Genomic DNA, 25727 nt, shown 5'->3' with positions numbered 1-25727 from the left:
TACTAGAGAGCATTTACTACACCTGCTCTAATCCAGAATAATCTCATCTTTATGTCTTTTGTTGATAAAAGTCTTCAGATCAGTTCAGCATCTCTGAAAAAGAGAAGCAGAGAGTGGAAGTCTTTAGTCATGAATCTGGCTTTCCTTGCATGTGGTCTTCCGGACTTCAGTAATTTTTTTTCTCAGTTGTGGTATCTTTACCACAGTCTTCTACTGTATGTGATCTCTAGGGATGGGAATATTTATCTTCTGTTCATGTCATCATGATGTTACATTCTAACTTTATTCTTACTCATTTGCATTCCCCAAGATCACAGAGAAAGCATTCTGGATTATTCAAGAAAACAAATTCAGGAAGTCATTGGATTTTCTAATAACATTTGGGAAAAAGGCAAACATTTATTTTTATTTGCAAGTGCAGTTTCTGCCAATAGTTAGTGCTCACAAAACCTTTTAAGCTACAGTAACTTTTGTTAAACTCAATGAATATTTATAAAATACCCAGTGATAAGAAAATTACAGAAAAATTTTTATTACACTGTTGAAAATGTTTGGAATCCAAAATCCACAATTTTCTGCAATGGTTTTTAATATTTGTTCTGGTTAAAAAAAGATTTTCTTTTTCTTTCTACTTCTACATAGTCCTGGTTTAAATAATATAATCTGTTCCATAAACTTTTAGGACGGCCATTTTCTGGATTTAGATTTTTATTCATACATTTTATATTAATATTTTAATATTTTACATAAAACATTGATTTGTTGTGTTTTATGAAACAAAAATCTAATCTGTAGAAGGTCATTTTATGCCTTTTTTTTCCTTTTTAGCTATAATAAATAATTAGCAACCTATTCATTACAAAAATTCTTAATTATGCTTAGAGCAACCAGAGAATTTTCACGAATTTAAGTTCCTATTTGTTACAGTATGTTTAAGTCATTAAGAAAAGCCTCTGGTTTTCCAGTTTGGTAACAAATGGCTTTTTTTTTTCTGATGCATAATTAATAGAAACTAATGATGACTATGTAGCTCTTCCAGAGTTTTTAAAGGCAAATCTATATTGGCCTACAGTTAACATGCAAATTCATCCAACAAGCAACACAAAATGTATTGTAGTAGTCATTCATTTTTATCAACATTCAAGAAGATCTAGTCAGCAGCACAACTTCCCTATGTCGGAAACACATTAGAACAGGGTCACAACTGAAGTCAGAACACACCTGGTAAAATACCCCTTTCCTAATTCATCCTCTAAAGTCAGTTCTGACTTCCAGCACGATACAGGAACAATAGCAATTAATACTGCAGTACGAAGGTAAATACAGACAAGAGTTTGGTGTGCTAGCATACAGAGTCTTCAAAACAGTGACAAACAAAACCAAACACCTTGCCCTGTTCTCTCTCCTTTCCCTTGGTGAGACTGGAATTCTCCGTCTTTCTTCAACATTCAGTTTGGGGAACTGGGTCCAATGATCCTAGCACTGAAGACTTGTTTCCTTGGTGAGAAATGCGGCCACACTTGGGGAGGGGGTAATATCACACCCACTGGAGAGAGGGCATGGGGAAGGGGAACACCCTGCTGTGCAAACACTGGTCTGCAATTAATAGCCTTGAAGGAAAATTTGAATTTTCCAAAGATTAAGCTTTATCCCAAGGAGTGGCTTGGTGGCCTACTGTGGCTCCAATTTTGTTATTTTTGGTTGGATAAATGAAATGTGCACCTCCATCACCATCACTCTAAAGTCTTCCTCCATCATATAAGACACTTGTTAAGATAAGAAAGATATTCTACTAAAGCTGACGGTGATTGAGAATCATTCAGTATTCAAAGTTCCTAAAGAATCGTTGGTTCTCTGAAAGGGATAAAAAAGTAGGAAAGGCTTTGTTCAAACTCTTGCTAGTAAACAGGTATTACTTCAACTGATACTATGGCTACGTGACATCAAAGTACTATAAATTATCAAAACTATCGTACAGAAAAATTACAAATTCATTGCAAAATACATTACACTGCTACCATTAAGAAAAAAGTGCTTTTTGTTTTCCTTTCTTTTTTTTTTTTTTGCCAGAAAATTATTCTTTCAATATAGAAAATCCTATGCGTTACCCTGCATGTGGCTAGGATATGTCGTAACGGAGTTTGTACTGAGTCCTTCTGATTTGCTGGATGAAGGGCTGAAAAATATAATAATGACTATTAAAGCCGTGCTCCAAATGACCATGCCAGCTGTCAGTGGAGAGATGCCTGTTTTAAGACACAAGAAGATGCCCTGGTCTGTTGAACCCTGCCTGTCATCACATTGTCCCACCGATCAGCTGGTTCGAGTACACAGGCCTTTTTCATGTTCCTCATGTTCTCCTGAATTATTGTCATGTCCTCATCTAGCTCTTCCACCTTGATTCCACCAGTAGAATCCTCTACTCAGTGATGTCTGTATTGTCTCATAAGGGGAACGATGCAAGATGGCGGACCTGCCAGTTTCAAGAATGGATGTCCAAGGAGTTCCTGGGCTGTGGCTCTTTGGGAGGGTTCCCTCACCAGCATCAGGTCTAGGAATCCCCGGAGCACTGAAGAAACCTGTGAGAATACAAGATCCCATCCTGAGGACTAACACAGAAACCCAACCCAGTTCCCCAAAGTGGTTTTTCAGCCACTTCCCAGTTAAGTCATCCTATCAAACAATAGCAAATTCTAGAAAGTCAGCTTGAGAAGAAAGAAGTTATGGAAGCAGGAAGTATATCTTACAAACATTCAAATTAAGTGTATGTCTTACAGTGGTGTGTGTGTGTGTGTGTGTGTGTGTGTGTGTACACAGATATATACATATACCTATTTACTCTCCAGTCCCACCACAACACAGAACATTTGTACCACTCCAGGAGGCTACTTTGGGTCTCCTTCCTGTTAATACTCATCTCCCTCCAAGGGTTCACCACTGTCCTGACTTCTAGTAGCATAATTTTGCCTCTATATGGAGGCAAACTCCTCTATATGGAGTTATATACTGTCAGCTCTCCTCTGTCTGGCTTCTTTTACTCAACGTTGTGTCTGTGGGATTCATCCCTGAGGTGTGCAGTAAAAGCTTTAACCTTCTCACTGCTGTATAGTATTCACTGTTAAATTATACCACATATTATTTATCTATTTGGAAAACAACCTTGGGTGGTGTTTAGGATTTAGGATTAAGACTGCTCTTGTATGTGACTTGGAAGAACACCATGTCATTTCCATTGGATGTAGGACTACTTTGATACCATGCTATTTTAACCACTTTTGATTAAACTTAGTCCAATGCAGTAAAACTCTTAATCTCCTGCTCAATTCAAGCAATTTCCTGTTTTTCTGGAACTATAGGGGTATACAACTATAGGGGTGATTCTGTAGGGGCTCTTCCCTAAGCTTTAGGGGAAGGGGAGAGGGTAATTCTCCCCTAAAAGGCAGACTCCGTTCCTCCCAGTGCCATGAGGCAGAGGGGAGGGGAGGAGTGGTGGGTGTATGGTCATTTTTTATATGACCTTGTGGAAATGGCCTCTCCGTTCCAGCAAGCCCTTCCCTCCACTCCTAAACCAGTAAGCAGTTCCCAGACTGCTGTTTCTTTGACTCAGCATCATTATTTTCTGAGCTTGAACCTACTCGGCAATCTTTGGAAAACACAAAAGACCCTACTGGTCCCTTAACCATACTCTTCATTGCCCTGTGTGATCTGGCCCCTGCTCCCCTCCCTGACATGTCTTACCCTTTCCCCTGGCTCACTTTGCTCAGCCACAGAAGATTTCCATCTTGGCATAGGTCCTTTGCACCTGTTGTTCCCTCTGCCTCAGACATTTTTCTCCCAGATCTTTGCATATCTTGCTCCTTCCTTCTATTCATATTCCAGTTCAGATGATGTGTCCCCAGAAAGGGCTTCAACCTAAACAAGTTCCCAATCCCCTCTCCTGCATACTTCATTGCATTACAGTGTTTGCTTTGCTTCGTAGCATATATCAGTCTCTGAAATTATTTTGTTCATCTGTTTGTGGTTTACCATATGCCTCCCCAACTAGAACACAAGCTCTATACGAGTCAGAAATCTGAGGTCTTGTGCTGCAATATTCCCAGTAATAAAAACAGTCCCTAGTATGTCACAGGTGCTCAGGAAGGGAGTTCTTGTGGAGTATCTGATTTATTCTTCTGGCCAACCCTACAATAGACGAGCCAGTTGTAACCCATTTTACAGACAAACTTCAGAGATGGAGAGGCTGACTCCCTTGACCATTGAGTGAACAGGAAGAGAAGAGATCTAAATCCAGGTGATTCGAATCCCAAAACCCAGATGCATCAACCAGGATCTACTCCTAGGTATGAAATGCCAGTCTTTGAAGCTACAGGGAGACTAAAAATGTCTAAGAATGATCTTTGAGCTACAGCAACAGATGGTGCTTCTTACCTTGTGTAGGTCCTTCACTCTTGGAGGTAAACTGTCCCGAATCCTCCGCATGGCCTGGAGGGGAGGCTCATTGAAGTAGGGCGGTTCACCATCGATCATTTCTATCACCATGATCCCGAGGGACCAGATATCTACCTGTTAGGCACAATCCAAGGTTTATCTCGGGCAAGGAGAACATTCTGAAATGTTGGATGTTTCCAGGGGACCCAACAGATTCATACCCATTTATAAATTAAGGTGGTATTTGTAAACTTCCAAAACTTATAGCCCAGATTTACAGACTGAAGTGCCGAGTTACCCAGTTTTTGCTAATGGTCTTTATTCGCTTTATTTTTATTGTTATTTTTATTTTATTTCAATTCAGTTTGACTAACATACAGTGTATTCATTTGCTTTTTAAAGACAACTTCAGTGAAGATTCTGCCATTTGGGTACACATGAATATCTTAACATGCTCGAGTTCAGAATTTTTTTTTTTTTTAGACTACTAAATTAGGTAGTTACCTATCTGGGCAGATAAGAAAAACACTCAAATTTTATGTTATGAACACAGAGACGACAACTGCATTTAAACCATAAAAAGGCATCTGACATACTCAGAACAAACTGCAAAAAGCTACATTGCCCAACAAAACGATATATGCTGATCCTTTTATTAATTTGATTTTTAAAAATAGCTCTTTCTTCCCTACGTTGGGGTTCTTTCCTTTACATGTTATCATTTTGAAGTAGAGTGCACAAAAACCCTGCTTTACAAAACCATTTTCAGGGAACAGGGAAAAAGAAAAGGAAGAGCCGACAAGCAATTCTTTCTGAGTGCAGAATGGGAAGTCAGGACAATGAGAAGCCGAAGCTGGGCTATTGGTTCCCAGTTACAGCCACTTCCCAGTCCCAGGCTCATTACGTCTCTTATCAGTGAGCTGCATGCCTGTTATAACCCTTGCTGTGATCCTCACTGAGAATTTATGCTCTCCGGACCACAGTGAGACAAACAAGTGGAGTACTCATTCAAGGGCAAGCAAACAAGGGAAAGAGAGCGGAGTCTGCCTTCATTTACGCTGATATCCTTAGTTCCCTGGTCCATGCCACCTCTTCATACTCTCTTAGAATCGCCTTCTGCACCAGAATGTGTGGAAACGCTGTGTGCCCGGCTGGAACGAGCTCCTTACGGCCGTGTGTGTGGAGACTTGCGTGCCTCAGGGCTTTGCTCACAGTGCTCCCTCTCTAGAACACTTTTCCTCCACTGCTTCTGGCCCCTCATTTTCACATACCCAAACCTTAATCCCTGAACAGATTATGAGCAATTGCTTCTTTTCCAAGGGAAGCAGAAATTGTGCCCTATTTTAAAATGCATTATAATATTTGTATATAATTTTTTTCTAGGGGAAAAACATTACTGCTCAGCCCCAAATATTAACTCTATTCTGCAGAGCTGTCTCTGACCCTGCTCATGTGTGCATTTCTGGCCACGTTTCAAGTTGTGTTGCCCTGTTTAGGGTATGCCTGCCACTGAGGGTGGGGTCAGAGTTTGCATGATTTCCCCTACCCCAGTGTCTGCTTAGGACCTCGATAAATGCCTCTGGATCAACATTGTGCTAATTTCCTCAATGGTGGCCAGACCCCTTCCTGCCACAACCTACTCTATGACAAGTCTAGTGAATGGTGGTCAAATATGGAGTCAAACATCATCGCCCTGATCTGTAGTCATTAACTCTCTCAGAGCCACTGCATCCTTGAGTCTGTTCAGCCACCCCCAATGACTGCTACCCCCTTACCTCTGTCCCATAAGGTAGCCTAGAAATCACCTCGGGTGCCATCCAGTAGGGAGTGCCAACCAGTGATTTCCTCTTGGGCACCTCTTTAGAAACTTGAGCACAAAAACCAAAGTCCGATAACTTTATCTGAAAAGGAAAGGAATGCAACGAAGTTAACAATCTAAAAATACCAGCTTCCAGATGGAGAAATACGGCTTCAAATTTAAAACAAAACAGTCTCATGAACAGGCCTTAGAAAAATTGGTGGTTGTCAGACCATTTTATTGGAAAGGCAAGATCCAGTTTTAAAAAAAAGATTTTATTTATTTATTTGACACAGAGAGAGAGAGATCACAAGCAGGCAGAGAGGCAGGCAGAGAGAGAGGGGAAGTAGGCTCCCTGCTGAGCAGAGAGCCCGATGCAGGGCTCAATCCAAGGACCTTGAGATCATAACCTGAGCAGAAGGCAGAGGCTTTAACCCACTGAGTCACCCAGGCACCCCAGGCATGATCCATTTTAATGGAGAAATCTCCCATCCTCCACCAGGGTTCACTTGCAAATGGAAAACCAAAATAAATAAATAAAGAAAGAAAGAAAGAAAGAAAGAAAGGAAGGAAGTACAAATTACACTCCAAATGACAAATTTGTTAAAATTCAAACCCACAACTTTAATTTAATGTACAGATGATGGTTTAGTGTAAGTAAATTGCTAGGGTTTTGTTTGTTTGTTTGATTTTTTAAGTAGGCTCCATGCCTAGCATGGAACCCAACACATGGCTTGAGCTCATGACCCTGAGATCTAAGATCTGAGCTGAGATAAAGAGATGGATGCTTAATGATTGAGGCCCCCAGACACCCCAGTAAGTTGCTATTCTTAAGGTGAGTTTTGTACATACTGCTGCTGTTTAGGTGGTTTTGCTTTGAACACATTCAGATTTCTAAATACCATGAGAGGATTAAAATGATCAACCCCATATCTGTATTTGAATTAAAGCAAGACCCTATTATGTGGAATGCTGAGATATCATTTTGAAGTACTGGCTCGTCTTTTTGTTTTCCTCCTTTGCTTATAACAAACTGAATTTGCCAATGTAAATGTCAATGTGGGCAGAAATACGGGTGTAGAAACTGGGTGTTAGCACTTGGTCACTAGGGGTTTAAGTGGCCATCCTAATGTCCCCATGTATATATATGTTATTTATCCTAGATGTCATCAGAGAGAAAAAAACAAAAACAAAACTGAAAATCCTTGCACCGAATTTTTACGATTATCCTTAAGAACCACTAGGCTCCCTGCAGGTTTATATACTCTGGAAAACCAGGATTCAGTTTATTTCTGGGGGCTGTGACTTCTGATGATGATGGCTTGTCTGAACTTCAGATGAAGTTCACTGAAGAGGACTGGGGCTTCGGGTTCCTGGTGGTGATAGAAAACATGCAATGAAAACAACGGTTCAGAGTGGGTGTTTGAAGGTTAATTTCCATAGATTAAACGTATGGTCTCTATGGCACAAGTTCTCCCTTAATTCTCTTCAGAACTCCCTGAACTTTTTCAACATTTTTCTCTGGCTCTTTCTTTGCTGCGTGTACCTTAAAGACTGGGCTTCTGAGGGTTTGTGTCTTAACCCTCACCTCTTGTCTTTATATGCTCTTGCTGGATTGTTAATGCAGACCTCTCTCCTCCCTTCTCAGCCTGTGTTTCCATTGAGTCTGTATTTCCACATAGAGTTAATTTTTATGAAAGGTATAAAGTCTGTGTCTGGATTAATTTTTTGGATATGGATGTCCACTTGTTCCAGCACTATTTGTTGAAAAGACCATCTTTGCTCCATTGTATTGCCTTTGCTCCCTTGTCAGAAATAAGTTGACTCTATTTATGTGGGTCTACTTCTGGGTTATTTGGTGCCATTGGCCCATCTGTTTTCCTTTTGCCAATACTACACTGTCTCAATGACTGTAGCTTTCTCCCATCCAAGTACTAACCAGGCCTGACCCTGCTTAGCTTTCGAGATCGGGTGCGTTCAGGGTGGTATGGCTGTAGACGAACTGTAGCTTTCTAATAAGTCCTAAAGTCAGGCAGTGGTAGTCTTGGATGACTTTGTTCTTCTTTAGTATGTTTTGGCTATTGTGTTGGTCTTTTGTCTCTCCCCATACACTTTAGAATCAGTTTGTCAATTTCTACAAAGTTATTTGCCTGGATGTTGACTGGGATTGCACTGAATCTATAGATTGAGTTCGGAAGAAATGACATTTTGGGAATATTGAGTCTTTTTATCCACAAACATTGAGTATCTCTTCATTTATTTTGTCCTTTGATTTCATTCACACTTATGTAGTTTCCCTGAAATAAATCTAGTATATGATTTGTTAAATTTATGCCTAAATATTTTAGGGTGTTTGTATGAGTGGCATTGTGTTTATAATTTCAAATTCACTTTCATTGCTAGCATATAGCAAAATGACTAACTTCGGTCTAAAACCATATATCCTTCAACCTTGCTATAACTGTCATTAGTTTTAGTTTTTCTTTTTCTTTTTTTTTTTTTTAAAGATTTTATTTATTTATTTGACAGAGAGATCACAAGTAGGTAGAGAGGCAGGCAGAGAGAGAGAGGAGGAAGCAGGCTCCCCGCTGAGCGGAGACCCCGATGTGGGGCTCGATCCCAGGACCCTGAGATCATGACCTGAGCCGAAGGCAGCGGCTTAACCCACTGAGCCACCCAGGCGCCCCTAGTTTTAGTTTTTCTTGTCAATTCTTTTGAATTTTCTACATGGGTGATTATATCATCTGTAAACAAAGACAGTTTTACTTCTTCCTTCCCAAGATGTTTACCTTTTATTTTTCCTTTTCTTGAATTACTGCATATTCTAGTACTTGGGGGGAACATCTTTGTCTACTTCCTAGTCCTAGAGGGAAAGTATATTCAACTCTTGATTCAAAAAAATGAAATTCATATTTCAAGGCCCTTGTCACTTCTCACTTATTCCAGAATTTTTCTCAGGAACCCATATTGATCTCTCCTCTTTAAATGTGAGAGAATTTAATGTTCATTCAATCTTGAACTATTTTCTGATGCTGATTTTGTCCCTTTGGCTAGAAATGAAAGTCCTCAGAGGCAGAAGCTCTGCCTCCTAATTGTGAAGCCTCACTGTGTTCCTTAAAATCTGGGAAAATAGTAGATACCCAAAAAACACATATTACTAGATTGATTTTATTTTATAATGACACATACATATGAGAGCAAATCGTGTGGTAGAAGACACACTGGTACTCTTTCTGAAACCATTACTGACTTAGTGAAGACACCTGCTTCTAGACTCAAAGTTGGATCACTGATGAAATGGGGGTAATGCTTTGGAAATTGTATCTTTTTCTATTTCCTTGTTCATGATCTCCTCTCTAATCAGGCCAAGGGTTGGAGTGGGAAGAGACTGGATTGTTCCGGATGGAATGCTAGAGAAAACTGGCTTAATAGAGAGATACTTTACTCAGTTGCTTTGGCATATCGAGAATCAAACCCTAATGTGTCAGATCATAGATTTCCTATGTGGTACAAAGAAGAGAGCTCTGTGGCCGTGGTAGCTGGTCCATAATCCTTGTTGCTTTACTGTCAAAGGAGTCTACAATTCAGAAGTAAAAAGCCTATAGTCCATCCCTTTCAGCCTATGATTGTTTGCAGGAGAAGACAAAGAGAAGTCATTTGATTTAGGTCCCAACTCTTTATTATACTTCACTTCCAGCACCCCAAGCAGATGGCGGTGACCTTCAGAAATACCTGAGTAGCATACAACCCTAAACAAACAAGGGTGAGGAACAGCCACATGCATCTGAGTTCAGAGGTAATATTAAAAATATTTAATAACTGGAATCATCTAGATCAATTGGAGTCTAGAAATGAAGTTGAGCTGTGTCCTGGAATTATCCTATGGGCTTTACCATCTTTAATGAGGTAAGGGCACCCCAGTAAAGAGCTGTTGTAATGGGGGATACTCCAATGACTTGAAACAGTGGCTATTAACCCACAAGCATGAATATGTTGCAATATTTTAATCATGGGTATAGACATACTAATGAATGCTTGCTGAATATTAGCTGTAGCTATGCCCAATGTGGCCTCTGGGAGAGATGGCACAACAGAGTGGGTGGCAGTGAACTTGAGGCAGTGCTATTGGCTTCCATGGTCTCTGTCTCTTGTGCAGGGTTCCAGAAGATCCTCCAGATCCCAATGAAGGAATGGAAAAATGCCTGGCACAGGCCTATGGTTGACATGAGGAGCCCCAGGATGGTTTTCAAGACTTGAAACAAGAGGCTGGAGTTGTGACATGCAGCAGAGGCACTCTTTTGAAAAGCCCAGAGCTGTGGGACCAGTGGTCACCAGTCCTGGTAGCAGAAGAGGCCAGTTATGCCAAGGCAGGGACCAAAGAGGAACAAGAAGATGAGTCTTACATCTGTCACCTTGAGTTCTCAGAAGCAACATTTGCCCCTTATTCTCCCAGAGTCCTTGAGAAAGAGAGGGGTGGGAAATGAGAAGAGGAAGTAGATGGTGGCCAAATCTGAAAGTCTGAGGTTCTAAAGCTATCAGTTAAGGCTTACCATAATGTGGCTGAACTTTAATAGACAATGTTTACTTAAGTAGACTGAATTTAATAGATTAAATTAAGAGTTGCCTTTGTTTGTTTGTTTTAGTCAGTAGAGCTTCGTGAAGAAGTCTAGATCAGTTTTAAGAAACAGATAAAATATAATTGTGTGTGCATGTATGTGGTTATTTCCAAAGCTTTAATGTGAGTAAATTCGTAACCCTACTATGCAGACAGTGGGGGAGGAACAAATTCGCTAAAACATTAAAAAAAAAAAAATGTTTTAAAAAACCTGAACTAAGCAGGTGAATGCATCAGCATTTTTTTTTTTAAAGATTTTATTTATTTATTTGACAGAGAGAGATCACAGTAGACAGAGAGGCAGGCAGAGAGAGAGAGAGGGAAGCAGGCTCCCCGCTGAGCAGAGAGCCTGATGCGGGACTCGATCCCAGGACCCTGAGATCATGACCTGAGCCGAAGGCAGCGGCTTAACCCACTGAGCCACCCAGGCGCCCAATGCATCAGCATTTTGACGTTGGCAGTTTTTAATGTCAATACCTCTGGTGCGGCTTTCTTTTTCCAGACAGAAAAAAAGACCCCAAATCTGCCAGACTAATAATTATCTCCCTGACAATATGTAAGCTGAGAAACTGAAACTCAACACAGGAAGCTAGGTCTGTTCCTCCGCTGTAGACGTGAAAGCCCTTTTACGTGAATTTTTTACTCATCCAAGGACATAAAAGAGACAATTCTCCAGAAGAACATAATTGAACACAATACTCATCCAAACCAATCTGCAAGTAGATAATGAGAACTCAAATAATGAGTACAATAAAGCACCATAGGCAGATCTTCAAAGAAAATCACACAGACTCTAAGCTGAGCCTTATTTCACATAGAATGGTACAACATGGTAGACTAGGAAATGCTTTGTCTCACTAATGCAGCTAGGCTAAGAGAATTGCAGCTAGCACAGCGCTAGCTCCTTTAAAGGAGGTGATGCACCTTCTTCCCCAGGGGCCAGAGGAGAAACTAGAGCTTAGGGCTCAAAGCTGCTCTTTAAAGCTGAAATCCTAGTCATCTCAGCCGGTCCTGGCTAGGAATCAGGGGTTGCACAAAGCCATGGCTGGAGGAGGAGAAGGCAGGGAGAGTCTACCCACAAAATAGCTAGAGGTTTTAGAGAGAGGGTAAAACCCTCATTTTGTAAACTGCCTACACTCTGAAGAATTCATGCTTCTGCTCCAGGTTTTTGCTAAGGCAAAAAGATGGATCCGTTTGTGCCTAGTTTCTGGATGCTTCTTTTAAGGCAGTGATACTCACAGTGGGTAGCACTGGCATTTTCTGGGAACTTGAAAGGGATGCAGGCTTTTGGGTATCACCCAGGCTGCCTGGAATCAGAATCTCTGGTGAGTGGACTCAGGAATTTGTTTTTAAGCCAAAGACCCCATTGGTTTTCATGCTCGCTATAGTTGTTAAATTTAAGAAGAGCAATGATCCGGGACAAAGGAGTGGAGAGAGGTACTAGAAGGGGCCAGACTGATGAAGGGGTCTCCAGTTTTGGACCCACTTCTTCAACTGCTAAGCTGAAGAGGAGAGGGAGGGCATCAGAGCACCTAAGCTGGATCAATACGGAGGCCTCAGCCAGTTCTCTGCCATTTGATGGAGTGGGACAGGGTGGGAACTTGCCCAAGACTACAACAACAGGAAGACAATAGAGAGGAGGACTCAGACACAGTCTCTTGACTTCTCAGTCTGTGCTTCTTGCAGGGCAAGGAAGAGGCCTAGAGTCTGGGAATATCTCAGATGCTGTGGTAAAGGAATCAATTTACGCATGCTGTGTAATATGCTCACGTCTCTCTTCATTTATGAACAGCTTCTGGGAGATAATCTTCAGGTCTTCTTCTAACTGTAGAACTCTACGTATTCGAGACACAAAAACACTCAAATGCCTAAAGGTGCCAAAAGACAAATTTAACAGGCCAGGTGGAGACTATGAAAAACTAGGGGTACATGTCTTTGGTGAAGAGACACTGTCCTGGCTGTCAGGGCCCAGGAAAGGGGGTGTGGAACAGTCTCAAGGCCCTAGTTGCCTTCTATGGCCCCATAGCTATCCTTTACCTTGGTTTGCAATCCTGTGAAAGAAGAGAGTGCACACACATTACACTGCACCTGTGCAGTACGTTGGTTTAGTCCCCTCTCCCTCTGAGCACATCACAAGACAAGTGCAAGTCATTTATTGGGGAGATACATAAAACACTGGTAGTGAAGTGGGCAGGGAAGGCAGCCAGTCCCCAGCAATGTGGGAACCAGAGCTTACTCGTGACGAGGAAGTCCGGGAGACTGGGTAGAACATGTCTACCCAAGGGCAAGGCAGCTGGGGTGTTTATACCCCAGCTTCCATCAGGTGATCCTGGGCTGCCCCAAGGGAGGGTGAACGTTAATTCCCTGGAATTTCTAGCCTGGGTTCTGGACTGGGAGACCAGACCACAGAGGCTGGAGAAAGTTTCCAGGAAAAGAGATGCTAGGGGTGGCACTGGGAGGGGGAGCGAGTTGAGGAAGTCTGGTGAAGATGCGGTAGCAACAGCATTGGCTTAAACGCCAGTCACCCTGAGCACACCACCGCCGGGACTGCCATGTGTGAAGGCAGACACAGCATTGTCAGATACTTTGATTTTTTTTTTTTTTTAAAGGAAGATGGGAATCTGAAATTTTCTGTGACATCTCCTGATTCTTAAATTGTGGCAATAAATTTTTAGTTAAAAAAAAGGGGGGGACTATAAAAATCACTGTGTATGTCCCTTTTCAAAATAGGCACTGGGCTTAATAGGTCAGGGGTTTGAATTTCATTCTATCTGGTGAATTTGGTAAAAGTTAAATCAATCCCTGTGAAGTGGCTCCTAAGTATCATATCTCAAATGTAAGCCTCAGGCCAAAAAACAATTGTTAATGAATTTATTCCACCCTTAAGTTCTAGGGTGGGGGGATCACCCTTTTTGAGCTTCTGTGTTGGACCTGGTTTACTTTTGATGGTTTTACACAAATTATTTCATGCAATTCTTGCAACGACCTGTGATATGCTATTTATTTTCCCTTTCAAATCCAAATACCATATGCCCCCTGCTTAATACAAATTAGTGACTCATTAGCTATCATTTATATTGAAGCTTCACAATTTCCCTTCTAGTCTTTTTTAGAGGCCAAAAAGGATGTATCCTTTTTTTTTTTTTTTTCTTTTTAAAGTAGGGTCCACCTCCAGCATGGAGCCCAGTGTTGGGCTCAAACTAACTCATGACCCTGAGATCGAGACTTAGATGCTTAACCACCGAAGTTACGCAGGCACCCCAGAGATTTATCCTTTGAAAAAAACTTAAGCAATTCACTGTCTCTTTTAGTTTTTTATTTTAAAATAACTGTAGATCCATAGGAAGTTGCAAAGCAATGTGTACCCAGTCCTTCCTAATGTTGGCATCTTGTAAAACTATAGTACAATATCAACACCAAGAAACTAATGTTGGTACATCCCATAGACATTGTTCAGGTTTATTCATTTGTACATGAACTCATTTATGTATGTAGTGTTTAAGTGTGTATATACTTTGCAATTGCAAGCCTTGAGTAACCAACAACACCGTAAAGGTACCCAATTGCCCCTTGGAACATATGGGTGTCTCAGTTGATTAAACATCCAACTCTCGATTTCAGCTCAGGTCATGATCTCAGGGTTGTAAGACTGAGCCATGTATCTAGCTTTGCACTCAGTGGGGAGTCCACTTGAGATTCTCTCTCTCTTCTTCTGTCTCTCCCCTTGCTTTCACATGCTCTCTAAAATAAATAAATTAATTTTAAAAATGGTACTCAATTGTCTCATCACCATAAGACTCCTCGGGCTACCCCTTTACAGTCACCCTGCAGTCTTTCACCCCTGCAACCACTAATCTTCCCTTCATTTCTATAATTATGCTATTTCACAAATGTTATGTAAATGGAAGTATGTGAAATGCATCTTTTTGAGATTGGCTTTTTCCCACTCAGCACAATTCCTTCATCTAAGTGCTTATTGTATCACTGGTTTCTTCTTCTTCTTTGTTTTTGTTTTTGTTTTTGCCTGGTGATCCATGGTATAAACACATCACAGTTTGTGTAACCACTAACCCTTGGAAGGACACTCATGTAGTTTCTAGGTCCAAGCTATAATAAATGAAACTGCTACAAACATATATGTGCAAGTTTATGTGTGAAAATAAGTTTCCATGTTTCTGGAATATATGCCTAAGAAGGCAATTACTGGTCACATGCAATTTTTAGTTCTGAAAGGACTCATGTTTCGGAGGGGCTGTACTGTTCCACACTCCCACCAGTAGTGTGTGGATAAGTGGTGTTATCGCTACTTTTCACTTTAGCCATTCGGATAGATGTGAAGTGATATCTGCTAGTTTTAATTTGTATTTCTCTAAGGGTTAATGATGCTGCACATCTCTCAACAACAAGAAAACTCATTATAGCTTGTGTGACAGATAACATTTTCCAGAAAAAGCCAGCAATATTATGCCCCAGCCCATGAGCTCCTTTGACGACAGGAGTCAATCCTCTTCCCACCAAGGAGGGTTTTAAATTCCCTCCTCCTGAACTGGAAGAACTGAAAGTACAGTGGATGTGGCCTTATGGGACTTCAAGGTTATGTCATAAACCTTGTTTTCTTAGGACCCTTGCTCTTGGAATCCAGCGTCCATGCTGAGAGGAAGGCCATACGGAGAGGTCACATCATGGGTGTTCTGGTTGACAGCTCAGCTGAGTGCCCAGCCCCCAGCCAGCACATGTAAGTGAGGAAGACTTCCAGATGCATCATCTAACTACAAGTCAGAGTGGTCCTGGCTAGCTGAGCCCAGCCAATCCTCAGAGCCATGTAAAAATCCTAAATGACTTTTGATTTAAGACCCCAAGTGTTGGAGTGATTTGTTACAATGACAATAAAAAAAATGAGGGTGCTTTCTCCAATGTAAAATTTCAGACTCTAATAAATTGGTACAAATAAATTAGTTCAAATCTTGAAGTGTTCACATTAGGTCTTCACTCGCATTCTCAAAAAAAAAAAAAAAAGTTTCCTTTCTCTATAGAAACTGAAGAAGCCCAATGGAATCAACATAGTATGTTGTTCTGAAATGTGAAAGAGCATACTCTGGGGACACATACCTAAGACCCATAGGATCTACTCAACATGCTGCTTGCTCCCTCTTCTGGAACATTCTCAACCCTGACAGCCATAGGACCCACGCAGTCTCTGCTGTAGTATCACCACCTCAGAGGGGCCTTCTCTGATCCCATCCTCTATCACTTTCTACCATATTCTTACTCTGCTTAAATTAATTATGGAAAACTTAGTGCTTATCACCACCTGTCTAGAGTGATTTTGTGTATTTAGCCCACCTCCATGCCCCAAATAAGCTTAATGTAAGTAGTGGTTTTGCTGTTTTTATCCTTAGGACCTACAACTGTCTCTGGAAAGCAGTAGACATTTAGGGAATATTTATGGAAGGAGTGAGTGAACAAACCAGTAAGGCTAAAAGCATTCACCATGTGCCAGTCCTTGGGAGCTCTTTGCTGGGTACATGGAAATTCAAGAAATGTGTGGAGCATAGGTTCTGCCCTTGAGAATGACACTGAATGATTTTAATAACCTGTGTACTGTGGGAAGGGGAGATCTTTGAGCTGATTAAACAATGAATTATCTTAGTCTCATGTCTGATATTGCCATCTGACATGTGCTTGTACCAAGAAAGCTTTTGTCATCAATCTCTAGGAAGGGGAAAAGCCTGCTTGAAACCATTCTGCTTTTTTCTTTTTCTTTTTTTCCTGTAAGCATCAGTCCCCAGGACCCATTTGTGGATCAGTTCAGTGCTTTGTGAATTATGTTCCAAAGTCATGGAACCTTGTTTAAGTACTCTCTTGACTCAGGCCAGGGGAAGGTCCCAGACCTTTTCTCACAGCTCCCCCACACTTTAGGAAATTGTGCAACATGGCCACATATCCTTCCCCTTCCTATACCTACATCCCTTTTCAATGTGACTCTGCATCTTCTCTCATCAAGAGGTGGAATCCATCTTCCCATCCCTTGCATCTAGGCTTGGCTGTGCGACTCACTTTGGCCAAAATGGACATTAGCAAACAAGATATAAGGATAGGGTTCAAAAGCGTGCCATGGAGCTTGCCTCTCTTGCTGATCTGAGTAACCTTGCCATAGGCACCATGGGAATAAGTCTGGGAGAATCTTCTGGGAGATGGGGGACCCATGACAAAGCTCTGGGCAAATGAATGAGACCATCAACAGAAGGCTGACCACAAATGCAAAAGTGAGCTCAGCTGATGGCCATGGAGTAGAGACAAGCTGTTCCAGGAGGACAGTCCAAATGCTGACTCACAGAACTGTGAGCAAATACGTGATTGTCCTTTTAAGCCACTGAGTGTAGAGTGGTTTGTTATGTAGCAAGAACTGACTAATGCACCCTCCCATACCCTCTTTCTAAAAAAAAAAAAAATCAGCCTGAGTAATGCAAAAAGCAGGACTTAAACTACCCATTAAAAAGAATCCCAAGTTTGCAAGTACATGTACAGGGAAATATGGGGAGAATGGGAAATGCATTAAGGGTGATCTTTATTTTGTCCTTTATACTTTTCTGAATTTCCTGCATTTTCCACAGTAGAATTGACCATCTCTTTAAAACAGAAAAAAAGCGGAAGTGTTGGGAAGAATTTCTTTTAGCTGCCCTCTGATTGTTCCTGGGCAGTTCTGCTGTGATGTGAACATTTCCCAGATGGCTGAGATTGCTGGGTTGTAAAGGACAGATGTACTAATGGGACAACTGGCTCCCTGCACACCAGTGCCATTACCTGTGGTGGGAGTTTCTAGGAGATTAAAAGGGCCTAGATGATAAAAATCTATGCTTCAAAACTCTACCGTCTAACTAAGACTGCTTTGAAATGCCAACTCATTCTTTCCTTGGCTACTGTAGTCTATATTCTTTGTAGCCTGGTGTGGCTGATGAGTTTCCGCAGACTCCCTTGAGCTAGCTGTGGGGATGGGAAATGCAGCAGTCTGGGCCTAGGGATAAGTTGGGGTGATGGATATCTTTCGTTTGCCTTTCCAGATCTATTCTCCTCCCCTCTGACTCCTGGGACGCCAACCTGTGTTGACCCCACTGATAGCTTCTGATTGGGTTCGACCAATGGGAAGTACCAATAGGACACTGGAAGGAAAGAACTGAGGGAGTTCAGATATTGATCCTCCCAGCTCCCATCATGCAGCTCCACTGTGGCCATCTTCCACTGAAGATCAGAGTTCCTGCCAGGCATCCCTCTTCATATAATAATCTTTGTTTTCAAATTCCAGTAGCCGGGTCCTGGCCTCCCCTCCTCAGGCATGAGGCAGTAAGAGTGGCACACTATTCTAGAATGCCACATGAATCGTCATGTACTCCTCCTTCGGACTTGTCTACCTCTGCCCACACCTTTATTAAACTCTCCTCAAGCTGTCCACTGGAGTTTGCCTTCTCTTTCCTGCAGGAATTCTGAGAGATACTGCAGACATGTACAACTCCACAAAAAGGGTGGACAAAACCCCAGAAAATTCATCTCTTTTCCTCCAACAAAAATAAGAACATAGAAGAAAATGGAAAGAAATTTCCATAGTTTCTATCCCTTCCTACACTCATTGTTAAAGTAGGAAGTCATCCATCAAATTCAGATCACAGATAATCCTGACTAATAGGATGACACAGAGGATGGTAATTTCCTTTTTGGTAAGCTTGCTGGGAAGGGCAGTGGGTGACTGTGACCAGGGAGATGAAAGGGCTCTTAGGGGGATAATGCCCATGACAGACAAAGTGGCAAGCTAAACTATGGAGAGGCCAAACAGGAAATCTTACCCGGCCATCACTTGTCAGGAGGATGGAGTCACTCTTTATGTCCCTGTGAATCACTCCTTGATTGTGAAGGTAGGAGAGAGCTCTTAGAACTGATAGACAGACGGTAGCTATCTGTTCTTCATTCATTCTGGAAAGGAAATAACATTTAAGGAGCAAAGACAGGTTTGAGAACATCTTTGAAATGATCAAGAGAGTCAGCTCCCTTGGGGTCTAGTGAACCAGTCTATGCTCTCTAGCCCATGTCTGGAAAATCTACAGGCAAGCACAAAGAAGTCTTGGAATCTGACTCCTAGAACCTAAGGTTTGGCAGTGAGGATGACAGAGGCCAAATATAAGCCAAAGGAAATGGTTTATTTGCTGGCTTTTGGGTCATTAATGCAAATGTACTTCCTTAGACTCTCATGGGTAATTTCTTAGGTATTGATAAACCTCCAGGGTTCTACAGAGAGACTGCACTGCATAGAGCCAAGGTTCCAAGTATGCCTGATAGCTGAGCTTGAGCAAGGCTTTTTAACTTCCTCAGGTCTATTTTCTCCTCATCTTGGAAATGAGGACACCAACAGTTCCCTTTAAAGCTGGACTTGGACAACATGGTCTTTGGATCGCTAAGATCCCTTGCCTCCAGGAGCTGAAGATTCCTGTTGCCCTAGGTCCATTAAGAAGGAAACTGGACTTAGTTACTAATAACTAAGCATGACTGGATGATTCTTGGAGAAACTGACCTTAGGAATGAGAAAGGAAAGCACAGTGTTGGATATGTGCTCCCACATTTCACGGCTGCACCCTTCTGAAGAAGGGTTCTGGCTTCAGAAGAGACTGAGGTCAAGTGACCTGCCCAAGTTAACCCAGTTAAGAAAGTGACCAGATTATGAATGCAGCTCCACCTCTTCTTGAGTTCAGACCCATGCTTTTCCAATGTCCCCACTGTATCATATGCAACTCATATGAATGGATTTTCAGCCATGGAGAACCTATGTGGGAAGAATTACTTGGACATCAGTACCATCAAAATAAGCCCCAGAGGCCTAACTCATCTGGGTATAAAACTTCCCTCTCACAGAAACAGTGTGAGGCTCAAGGCAGATAGCGAATGTGAAAGAGCTCCTAAAACAGTCATGCTAACAGAGGAGACTGTCAGGAGGGACAGAGGGTGTAACTGACGAGAGTCCAAATTCAAGGACAGCCTTGGAAAATCACCCCAGGGAACTCATAACTCAACAGGACAAGGAAATGGATGGCCCTGAATATGTGTCAGTCTTATTGATGCCAGCAAACTATGTCTGAGTAAAATTAAGAGTCCAAAGTAAAATCAAGGAGGTGGCCAATTAGGAGGTCAAAGGTGTAAAGAGAATGGGTACCCTTTCTCTTTGAAGACGCTTCTTCCAGCAATGCCTCATTCTCCTACTACGGCAGGCAAGAAGAAAATGTTCCTGTCTGAGAGACTTCTGTGCTCTTGGTTTTGTGTCAATGGGTTGGTCATTGTGCTGGACTGTGAAAAAAATGACTAATGTCTGCCCACCATAGAGCCTTCGGAGACTTAGAGCATCATCAGCAGGGATGAGCTCAAATATACTTTAAAAATAATTCAGAAGCAGGAATCACTTTTTTCAATGAAATTGATTTTTCTAGGATTTCATGGGATTCCAGCTATTTGAAGCAGACATTAAGATAGTTTACAGGTCAGCAACAACAAAAGTTAATGGAATCTGAGCCCCTATCAGTGACTAAAAAAATCACCTTTAATTGGCATATGTGACAAGTAGTACTGATTCTGAATTCAGTGGCTTTGAAATGCATAAGACCCACTGTAGAAGACTGCGCTTTCCTACTTCTGCAGAGAGGAAGCCTGAATTGGGATTAAAGATGCCTCAGTACTGGAATCAAATCCAAACTCAAATCCTGGCTCTGTTTCTTAGAGGTTACAGGAGTTAATGTTTGAAGTGTTCGTGAAGTGTTCGGCACTTTCCCTTGCCTTCTAGAACCCTCTGTTCCTGGAAATCAGTAGGATATAATTTAACAAGATGCTAGGTAGGGCTAAAACATTGGTAACCATAGGAAATGCCTGAGTACCTGGCTACCTTGTGTATGGTCAGTCCGGGTAGAGCCCGAGATTCTGCATTGCTAACAAGCTTCTAGGTGATGCTGATACTGCTATTCTCCAGACCACACTTTGAGTAGCAAGGGGTTATTTTATTAATCAATCAATCATTCGGTAAAGCCTTTATTGAATATCTACTATAGGAAAATCTCTCCAAATAACTCAAGAATTAAATTCTAAACTTAAGATTCAAAGGATTTCAAGTTCTAAATATTCAAGAGTTCCTTGACATACAACTTCTCTCCACTCCCTGGAGCTCTCTGCCTTCAACAGGAAATTATTGACAAAACTGGATGGAGAGGATTAGAGAACACAATGGATTCCAGAGAGGCTAGCTCTTAAGTGGATCCCACTGACACACAATAAAAACTGAAAAAAACCGTGACAAAAAGGAGAGCTCTGGAGAGACATGTGTAGTTATCTGAAGTTTTCTGGGGCAGGAAAAAAAAATCCTCTCCTCTGGATATATTTTTATTAATTGCTTTAGATGCAAGTCACATTTGTCTTAAGCTTAGGTTTCTTCAGTATGTTTGTTCCTATAAGTTAAGATGATCTTATGCACTTTGGGGAGGGTTGGGTCCTATGGGTTTACCAACAGGGATCTGCCATCTGAAATTTTGGTGATAAACCTTCAGTGTCTTCCCTTATGTTCTTTTGTTTTTAGGTGGTCTACTGAGACTGAGAGCTGTAGAAGGTCATGATTGAAACACCGCCTGATTTTAGGGAGAAACAGCATATTCTATCCCTCACAGTGTCCCTCAATACCTTCTTTCTACCTTGCTTCCCCCCTATTTTTCACCTAGATTCACTTACAGTTTAGGCACCATTTCGGTGATATCAGCTAACATCTTGTGCCTTTCCTTCTTGACAATCATCTCTTATCCCTTTGGAGCATTATTTACTACCAAGAGCAAATTTATAAAGTTTCCCAAATGTAACATTTGTTTGTTTGTTTGTTTGTTTTTTAATATGTCTGTTCCTTAGAACCTCGCTTCTCCATTGTGGTCCATGAACATGGAGGATTGGCATCATCTGGGAGCTTGTTAGAGTAGAATCTCATGCCCTCTTCTATTGAATCAGGATCTGCATTTTACTAAGACCCACAGGCCATTTGTATGCGTATTAAAACCTGAAGAACACTGTCTTAGCACATATTTTGTCTGCCTTCAATGCCCATTTCCTCCCACTTGCTTTCTTAGAAAACTCCTATGCAACTCTCAAAATTCATCTTGGTTAACCCCTTACATTGGAAATCTTTCTTTATTTTCCCTGTTAGAGATACTCAGGTATTCTTTGCTACTTCAATATATCTTTCTACTACTGCTCAAATATTATAATATATTTATTTCTAACTTGTGACATCCTTGAAGGAATATATTTGAGACTTTAATTGTTTGTATTTTTTGCGTCCCCAGCACCCAGGAAAGAGCCTGGCACATAAAAGGTGATCAAGACACACTGAATTTAATGACCACAACTGACACATCAGGGAAGCAAGTAGCAGAGGTAATAATGATAATTAACCATTGTTACTTGCAAGACTATTTAAAAACAGAATCAAAGAATTTCAATTATGTAGGTTTCTTATTATAACATAAAACTTTGACTCATCTTCCATCTGCCTCTTCCCCACTCAGGTACCCTTGGTGGTATTACTACAGAGCAATAGCATAGCAACTCAGAATAAAATTCAGTTTTAGCAAAATACCTAAGAATGGGAAATTCTGTTGTTTGGCACCAAAAGTCCTTTGTCATCAGTTTGCTGACTTAAAATCATTAGGTGTTAATGAACTTCTGGAGGACAAGGAGAATGTTAACTGAATGAATGAACTAAACATACGTGATATTACAATAGGCATTTAGGGAATTTAAAGAAAAAGGGTCATCATACTCCCTGACTTCAAAGGGCTTCCAATTTATAAAGAGTTTGTAAAAATAGTCGTTGAGGGCTTACCCTGCATAAGAAATAATAAGCATTTGGAATTATTTGTCTGGAGAATGAAGAGACATACCTGGTATGAGTGACAATGTCTGTCAAGGCACCGCCTTCTAGAAATTCCATGACCACCCAGAGCTCATCGCCGACAAGGTAGCTGTTGTACATGTCAACCACGTTGTCATGGTGGTAATCCCGCATTATCACAACCTGGGCAAATGGAAAGATGCTTTTTGACTTGTGATGGTGAGATTTGGCTTTCTGTTCTCTTATGGCCCCAACTGTGCTGTGAGTATAACTGATTAAGAAATATTGATGGGGGGATTTATTCAGGAGTCTACAATAGACAAAAAGACAGGATTGAGGGTAGCTAGCAATAATGAAAGGAACCAGTTAGTCAATTTAGAGAAAATGATAGTGCAATCAGACGCTAGGTTTGGGGATAATGAAAGTGAAAACAGGGAGAACCCTGGCAAGGTTTGTACTTACAAGAGGGAGTTTTGTTGACTGTTTGCATTGGGGGGGAGGGTATGACAGATATTCCTAAGGGTCTCCTTTAGAATGCACTGTTCATACTCTACCATTGTTTAACCTGGCAAAAGTCACCAACTCTAAATGGCAAATGAAGAGTACGTCTTCACAAGTGAATGAAATGAACAGCAGGAGTAGGGCCACATGAGGCTAACTTAACATCTTGGGAGGAGGTCTGGGCTGAGTGTGAGAGAGGTTTGGGCTGAATACAAAGGACAGGTCTTGAAGGTAAAAGCAAACATGACTCAGGTATATACAAGGTTAACTTGAACTTACCAGAGAGAGCTTTCAAGAATTATTGACCCGCGGCTGCTTCTGGTGACATTTTCAGATTTAATGTTAATTAATAAATTACAAAATTATCTACATTATGTTGTCCTGGCTGTTCTGGCACTGTGATTTGGAAATAAGTTCCAGAAATCGGTGTCGTGGAAGTGACAAGCTGAAGCCCACTCACCTGGGGCTCTCTCTGCGATGTGGAACACAATGAGAAAATGAACACCCATGGGGGTTGAAGCCATATGTGGCTTCATGTGAGCCTCCATAGAAGAGGAATCCAAAGTCATTCTTGATTGCATTTTTATAATGTCTTTTAGGATATGTGTGTGGTCCATCCTTTGCTAGAGACTGACATATTATCTAACATTGGAATCCTGACTCGCTATCTTTAAGACCTAGATTTTCCATCCACGGAAGCTCATCTCTCTTCCCTAAAGGTTCATAAAATCAATAGAGGAATATTACTCCAAAATATTTTATGTCCCTAGACATAGGTATTCATGTTTTTCCTCCTATGTGCATTTTAGAACTTTCAAGTAATAAGTGTAAAAGGCAAATGAACTGGAAAAATATGTTCAACAAACACATAGAAAAGGGTTAATTCCTTAATATATCAAGAGCTCTCACTTATCAATAAGACAAATGTTACCACCCTAATTGGAAAGCATGCAAATGACATAGGGTTTAATAAAACAAAAATGGTCTAAAAACATATACAAGTAATTTCACCCTCACTAGTAATAATAGCGTTAATTAGAGCAGGAAGATTTACTCATGTCTATCAGATTAACAGAGATAATTTGACACGTATCCAGTGCTAGGGAGAATGAGATAGGACCATCAGTGAGGGTCCTCATTGTTAAGAACTTTCTGGGAGTTGGTATTGTATATTACTTTCTCTAAAGAGAAAAAAATACAGAAAGGAAATCCGGAAATATTAATGTGGGCTATTTCTTGGTTGTGAAATTATGGGACATTTTCTGTATTTTCGCTATTCTCCACAGGAAGAATTCATTATTGCATGTATCTTAAAGTTCCGAAAGAGTGGTAATCCACTGGTAAACTAACCTCTGTTTACTGAGATTTAGGGAAAAAAAATGGCTAGAAAGGGCAAACATGGTATCACGAACATGTATATACACCCATGTGGATAGTGTAACATGAGTCTTTGGAATCTGCTAGAATTCAAATCCCAGCTATGCCATTGACCTGCTGTGTGACCCTGGGCTAGCCACTTCACCTATCTGAGTCCAAATTTCATCGTGGCCATGGCGGTACCATCTTTCTGTCTCACAGGTTGGTTGTTTGAATCAAGCCAAGGTCATGGTGGCTGATCCACATGAAGCACTTTAGAGAACCATACCCGCAGAGACAAAGACCAGAAGAAAGGATTATGGGAGCGTGATCTTTGTATTTATATTTTCAGTGCTTTCTGAGGTAACATTTTTGAAATGGGAAGTAAATGTTAAATAGGAGAGAAAGAGTGATCCGAACACACCAACTACCTCATTAAAAAGCAGTTCTCGCCTCTGTTGCTTCCGGAGGTCCATCTTCTTCACGGCGACTTGTTTCCCTGTATGTTTCTCGGTTGCAATGCACACGATGCCGGTTGACCCTTCTCCGATCTTGATAAAGTTGTCCAAATATTCCCTGGGGTCTCCTGGGCTTACCACCAGCTGTAGAGCAGCCCGGAACTGTTCGTGGGACACCCTGGAGGGCTGCTGGTCTGAAGAGGAGCCCCAGCTGGGTGGGGGGTAGGTGCTGGATGAGATACTCAGGGAGCTCAGGTAAGAAGCCGTGGAGATGTACTGGGAACTGGTCTGCAGGGAGGGGTGGTGGTACAGGGTGGCCTTGTGGTACCCAGATGGGTACTGGTGGCTGCTTGAGGAATAGCCTGCTTTGCTTTGACTTTGAGGTAGTTTGGCGGGGCCCCTGGGGTAGGTGTCAGACCCTGACAGCGGAGGGCTGAGGACCATCTGTGCTCGATCGTAATCCACCTGGGAAGACAGACACAGATGGAGAGGATTCACATGCTAGATCTGAATGCCGCAGTGAGCCAAGCCACAGCTGGCCTGACTGAAGAGCACCATACACGAGATGGTTGTGGGTGATGCTTGCCTTGTGAGGTCCAAGCTTGCTCTTGCTTCTAGACCCTTTACCTACCCTACAACCTCCCCATCCAGCTGCTCTTTTCTCCTTTCCCT

At 41.5% G+C, this 25727-nt stretch overlaps 1 protein-coding gene across 3 annotated transcripts in view; it reads right to left on the bottom strand.

Moving 5' to 3' along the window:
• Positions 1-321: 321 nt before the first annotated feature.
• The window catches only part of PAK5 (p21 (RAC1) activated kinase 5), a 295772-nt gene continuing 270366 nt past the window's right edge, over positions 322-25727 (bottom strand). For all 3 annotated transcript variants that reach the window (XM_082744403.1, XM_082744402.1, XM_082744404.1), the window contains 6 exons: positions 25029-25520; positions 22790-22923; positions 18680-18806; positions 6204-6329; positions 4429-4563; positions 322-2579 (listed from right to left, as the gene is read on the bottom strand). In XM_082744403.1, coding sequence (XP_082600529.1) covers positions 2424-2579; positions 4429-4563; positions 6204-6329; positions 18680-18806; positions 22790-22923; positions 25029-25520 — 1170 coding nt within the window. In that variant the 3' untranslated portion in view covers positions 322-2423. The remainder of the gene's footprint in view (positions 2580-4428; positions 4564-6203; positions 6330-18679; positions 18807-22789; positions 22924-25028; positions 25521-25727) is intronic.

The sequence above is a fragment of the Mustela nivalis genome, assembly GCF_964662115.1.
Source record: "Mustela nivalis genome assembly, chromosome: 8".
NCBI classification, from domain to species: Eukaryota; Metazoa; Chordata; class Mammalia; order Carnivora; family Mustelidae; genus Mustela; species Mustela nivalis.
This window is presented reverse-complemented; position numbering and strand designations above follow the sequence as displayed.